This window comes from Mus caroli, unplaced genomic scaffold (assembly GCF_900094665.2).
Source record: "Mus caroli unplaced genomic scaffold, CAROLI_EIJ_v1.1 scaffold_22000_1, whole genome shotgun sequence".
Lineage (NCBI taxonomy): Eukaryota > Metazoa > Chordata > Mammalia > Rodentia > Muridae > Mus > Mus caroli.
Window position 1 is genome coordinate 4,877 of NW_018390057.1, and position 5,450 is coordinate 10,326.

A 5,450-nucleotide genomic window follows, 5' to 3' on the forward strand; every position below is an offset into this window, starting at 1 on the left:
ATATCTTGACTTAATCATATGTCTTCATTTCAAACTGATTCTGAGCTTGAAAATTCTCCCAACATATTTGTAAACTCAACAAAATTAGGAATTACAACATTGAACAATACTGATTGAAGTTAAAGTCTTCTGTGATCTAATCACATCTTCATATTTTTAAATATATTTATTAATATATCTATGTATGCTATATAAAAACTATTAGAATGTGTGTGGAAGAAAGGTAAAAAGCAATTCAGAGCTCATTACTTCACTCATAATATAGTAGTCAGAAGAAAGATTTCATGGTTAAGTTAGAAATTACTTTTTGCTTGAATTTTTTAAATAAGAAAACTATATAGCGATGAAATATAAATTTCCACACAGTGTGATACTCAATTTTCTGTGGTTAAGTAAAAGAAAACAATTATGCACTATAATTAATGTCATTATAATAAATTAATTAATATAAATATTAGTCATAATTGTACTGTTAGCTTGCAATTGGTTAGAGTTTTATCAGGATACAGAAGAGAAATTTGGATTATATTATTTATAAAATGCAGAAAATTTATATCTCTCTACTTGACAATTAACTTGGATATAATAATTTATTAAAGTCATTATGCTATTGACAGAAAACCGGCAGTTCCTATAGTATCTTTTTAAAGGTAAGTACAGTAGCTTAGCATTGGTTTTACAAATTCCAGGAAAAGTGAGCAGGTAGATGGACATATTAAAACAAACACTATACTCATGTACTAAACTGTCTATAAGTAGCTAACAAATATATATCACTTCAATTTTGGTAGAAAGTCAGATTTCAATTCCTTTATTGTCATACACTTAAAGATTTTTTTAAAAATTAATTCTAAGGTTATAGATGCTTTACCTACATCTATGTCTATGCAAAATGTAGGCCTCATGCCTGAGAAGGCCAGAAGAGTGTGTTACACAAATCTCCTGATACTAGACTATAGTCAGTTGTGAAATGTTCTGTAGGTATTGGGTCATTTGGAATAGAAATCCAGGGCTTGTAACAACTAAACCATCTCTCCAACCCCTTATGCTACTCTCTTTTTCTTTTTACTTTTATTTTTTTACACTCCAAATTTTATCCCCCTCCAGGTCCACCCTCTAACTGTTCCCCAAACCATACCTTGTCCCCACCCCATGTCTCCACAAGGATGTCTCCTCTTCCCACCACGGCCCCACCAGACCTCTAAAATCCCTGGAGTCTCCAGTCTCTTTAGGGTTAGGTACATTTTTTTCTGAGTTGACCCAGACCCAGCAGTCCTCTGCTGTATATGTGTTGGGACCATCATATCAGCTGGTATATGCTGCCTGGTTGGTGGTCCAGGGTCTGAGAGATCTCAGGGATTCAAGTTAATTGAGACTGCTGGACCTCCTACAGGGTCACCCTCCTCCTCAGCTTTTTGCAGCTTTCCTCTAATTCAACCATGGGGGTCAGCAGCTTCTGTCCATTGGTTGAGTGCAATTATCTGCATCTGACGTTTTCAGCTGCTTGTTGGGTCTTTCGCAGGGTAGCCACCCTAGGTTCCTTTTTGTGAACACTCCATAACCTCAATAATAGTGTCAGGCCTTGGAACATCCCCTTGAGCTTAATCCTACTTTGGGCCTGTTGCTGGACCTTCTTTTCCTCAGGCTCCTATCCATTTCTGTCCCTGCAGTTCTTTTAGACAGGAAAGTTAGTTATAGGTCAGAGTTTTGACTGTGGGATAGCAACCCCATCCCTCATTTGATGCCCTGCCTTTCTGTTGGAGGTGGGCTCTACAAGTTCCCTCTCCCCACTGTAGGGCATTTCATCTAAGGTCCCTCCCTTTGAGTCCTGAGTGTCTCTCATCTCCCTACATTCTGGAGGGTCTCTCTACCTCCTGCCTCCTGAGGTTGCCTGTTTCCATTCTTTCTCCTGGACCTCAAGGCTTCAGTCCTTTCCCCCACCCAATACCAGATCCTGTTCTCTTTCCCCCTGTCCCCTTTTCCACCCAGGTCCCTCCCCTGCTATCCCTTTGTGATTGCAGTCCAATCTCTCCAGCCTCTCTTTTTTTTCTTGTAAAAATTTTAGGCCTTCTGTTGATTAATTGATATCATTTATGGAGAACACGACAGAAGTGACATGGTTTGTCTTGTTGGGACTCACCAATGACCCACAACTCCAGATTCCACTCTTCATTACCTTCCTCCTCATCTACATCATCACTCTGGTGGGGAACCTAGGGATTATCCTGTTGATTCTCTTGGACTCTAGGCTCCACACCCCCATGTACATTTTCTTGAGTAACCTGTCCTTAGTGGACATCTGTTACTCCTCAACGATCACTCCAAAGGTCATGGCTGGATTTCTTTCAGGAGACAGGATCATATCTTACAATGCTTGTGCCTCTCAGATGTTCTTTTTTGCAAACTTTGCTGATGTGGAGATCTACCTTTTAGTCTCCATGGCCTATGATCGTTATGTAGCAGTGTGTAAGCCCCTACATTATGCCACCACCATGACAACACACACATGTGTTTTTCTAGTTATTGGCTGTTACGTTTGTGGTTTCCTGAATGCTTCCATCTATACAGTGGATGTATTTAGTCTCTCCTTCTGTGAGTCCAATGTCATTCATCATTTTTTCTGTGATGTTCTAGCAGTCATGATTATATCTTGCTCTGACAAATATATTAATGAACTGGTTCTTATTTCTGTAGCCAGCTTCAATATTATTTTTTCTCTTACACTCATCTTAATATCCTATATGTTCATTTTTACCAACATACTAAAGATAAACTCACCTGAAGGATATCGCAAAGCTCTCTCCACTTGTACCTCACACTTTACAGCTGTCTTCATTTACTATGGGACTGTCATTTTCATGTACTTGCAGCCAAGCTCCAGTCACTCCATGGACACTGACAAAATTGTGTCTGTGTTCTACACCATTGTCATCCCTATGTTGAACCCTCTGGTCTACAGCATGAGGAATAAGGAGGTGAAGAATGCATTCACAAAGGTTGTATTGAGGTCAAGGTAATGTTTATAGCTTTGATTTTAACTTTGGAATGCAAAAATCTGGGTTCATTCCTTTCATGTTAACACTATTCTGAATCACATTTTCTCATTCTAAACAGAATTTAAGGACTTGAGTTAATACCTTTATCTTCACAGTAGTGTTTGGCTGCTAAAAAGGATACATCTTGCTCAAAATGGTGAAACTTGAATAAAATGTCTATAACTTTAGGTCAGCTTGTGAAAAAAACCTTTTGACTATATATACATCATATTCAATCCTTTTCCATACAATATTTTTGTCATACCAATATAAATCTATGTAAGCATGAGCATAAATAATTCTGCTAAAGAGAAGACACATTTATATATTTCCTGTGAAGACTTATAAATGGATGTCAGAAAACTTCCATAATATAATGTTACATAGATTTGTTATATGTTTACTTTCATGTTCAGTTATTTGTGTGCATTTCATAGGGATCTCCAGATGAACATAGTAAATATTTAATATTTATTTATGGACTAGAATATGAAGTTGTATTTAAAAGTAAATGTAGGCATATGGTTTTGTGTACTTTGTAAAGAGGATTACTGTGTTAATCAAATTCTAGTTTCTCTGCCTCTACTTCTTGTTGCAATCTGGACATGGCATTGTAATGCTTATTCTAAGTATGTCCTGTTTGAAGTTTGTGTAAAAGTTCTCCCAATTTATTCTCTGACTTGTCAATAAAAGCTGAACCATCAGTATCTGGGCAGAAGAGAGAATACAGGTCAGGTTCCCCCAGCCAGGAAAGGCAGAGAGGGAGAGGAGGAAGAGAGGATTTGCCACAAGGAAAGGGGTCTGAAGAGACATGATAAAAACTACCTGAAGCCCAGAGAACCATGTCAATACTAAAATGAATGTATCTCTGGGATCGTGGATGGAAGGTAGCCAGATTAGTTTAAAGAATTAGAATTGATCGCTAACTGCCCATTTATTATGTCATTAAACTAATTAAATAAATCATAGTTAATGTCTCATTTACTTTGTAAGTAGACAGGGGTAAAGGAAAAATCTTTCTTTAGAAGAATACATTTGAAAGTGATGGCTTGAAACAAGCAGACTTAGAAAAAACAAATATCAGTACGGATCTTCCTTCAATCCATCCAAAGCATGCCTGGATAGAGCCAAAGGCATGAATGAACAAAAAAGACAGCTGCTTCTTTTAATAAGTTGTTATTTGAAATTTATCCTCCACTTACCCTCTCCCTTACCAGCTCAATTTCTTAGTCTACATGACATACAGTAACTACATCTTTCCTATCAAAGAACTGGGACAGTGAGATAAACACTCGGCCCAAGATGCTATCTGATAAAATTCTTAGCTCTTGGANTGGTGGAAACTAGTGTTCTGCTAAGTTAGTAGCTTCTTAGGGGCTTTTATTTATTATTATGGAGTTAGTTCAGATACAGAGTGATTNTTCCAGAAGGCTAAAATTAGTCCAAGAAAAAGTAATTAATACTGAACCTACAAAATTCCAATCTCTCGATGATACAGAAATTCCATTTTGCTTATCAGTTTCTGCAGACACAAATTCATTCCAGGAGTTTTTCATTCACAGCCAGAGACAGGTTACTTTTTTGAAATTTTTGTTCACATTACTCAATCGAGTCTGAAAACTTGACAGGCCTATGGACCTTCTAATCTCTTTGGAATCTAAAATTCTGGAATCTTGTCACTTTTCTTACTTACCTGTTGCTTCTTAGGAACAGCTCTTGTGGTTTTGAGGTGTTTCCATTTCCTGTTTCTACTCTTCTGCTCTCATTCTAACTTCAGGTTTTATTCTAACCTTTGCTTTGCTGACTATTTTGGACAAACAACTTTGGCTTTAGCTCCCTATAGCTATCTGCTGTAACGACCTTTGTGTTTTTGCCCTCCCCAAAAACCTAAAGTATATGGGGATGCAGTCTATTTGCTTTCCCAAACCCTTGAATGATACACAGTAGGTACATGGTACTCTGTGTGTGACTGTAAAAGTACAAAGTATATATGTCACAGTTGCCCCCAACATGAGAAAAACAATTGGTGAAAAATATGTCATCATTTGTGAACAAATATATTAGACTCACTAATTTGAAATAAACAAACATGTAGAAATTGAAATCCTGGTACAACACTTGTTAATGTTTCGGCTATGATCCTTTTGGAGGTTGCATATCAGGTATCATGTTTATCATATTCATCAGTAATAAAATTGCAGTTATGAAGTAGCAACAAAAGCATTTAATGGTTTTGGGTCACAACATGAAGTACTGCATTAAAGTGTCACACTAAGTAACCTAAGAACCACTATTTTAGAAGATATGAAATGTTATGACAATGCCATACAGATTATTACATCATGCATTGACCCAGATCTTTAAGTCCAAAATTATATACATGTATAAACACACACACACACACACGTGTGAGTT

The 5,450-nt window shown here is 37.0% G+C and overlaps 1 protein-coding gene across 1 annotated transcript; it reads left to right on the plus strand.

Moving 5' to 3' along the window:
- Window positions 1-2,090: 2,090 nt before the first annotated feature.
- On the plus strand, window positions 2,091-3,017 carry LOC110288456 (olfactory receptor 5B3-like). Its single transcript, XM_021154803.1, has one exon. The coding sequence runs from the start codon at window positions 2,094-2,096 to the stop codon at window positions 3,015-3,017; it is 924 nt and encodes a 307-aa protein (XP_021010462.1). The 5' UTR covers window positions 2,091-2,093.
- The last annotated feature ends 2,433 nt before the right edge of the window (window positions 3,018-5,450 follow it).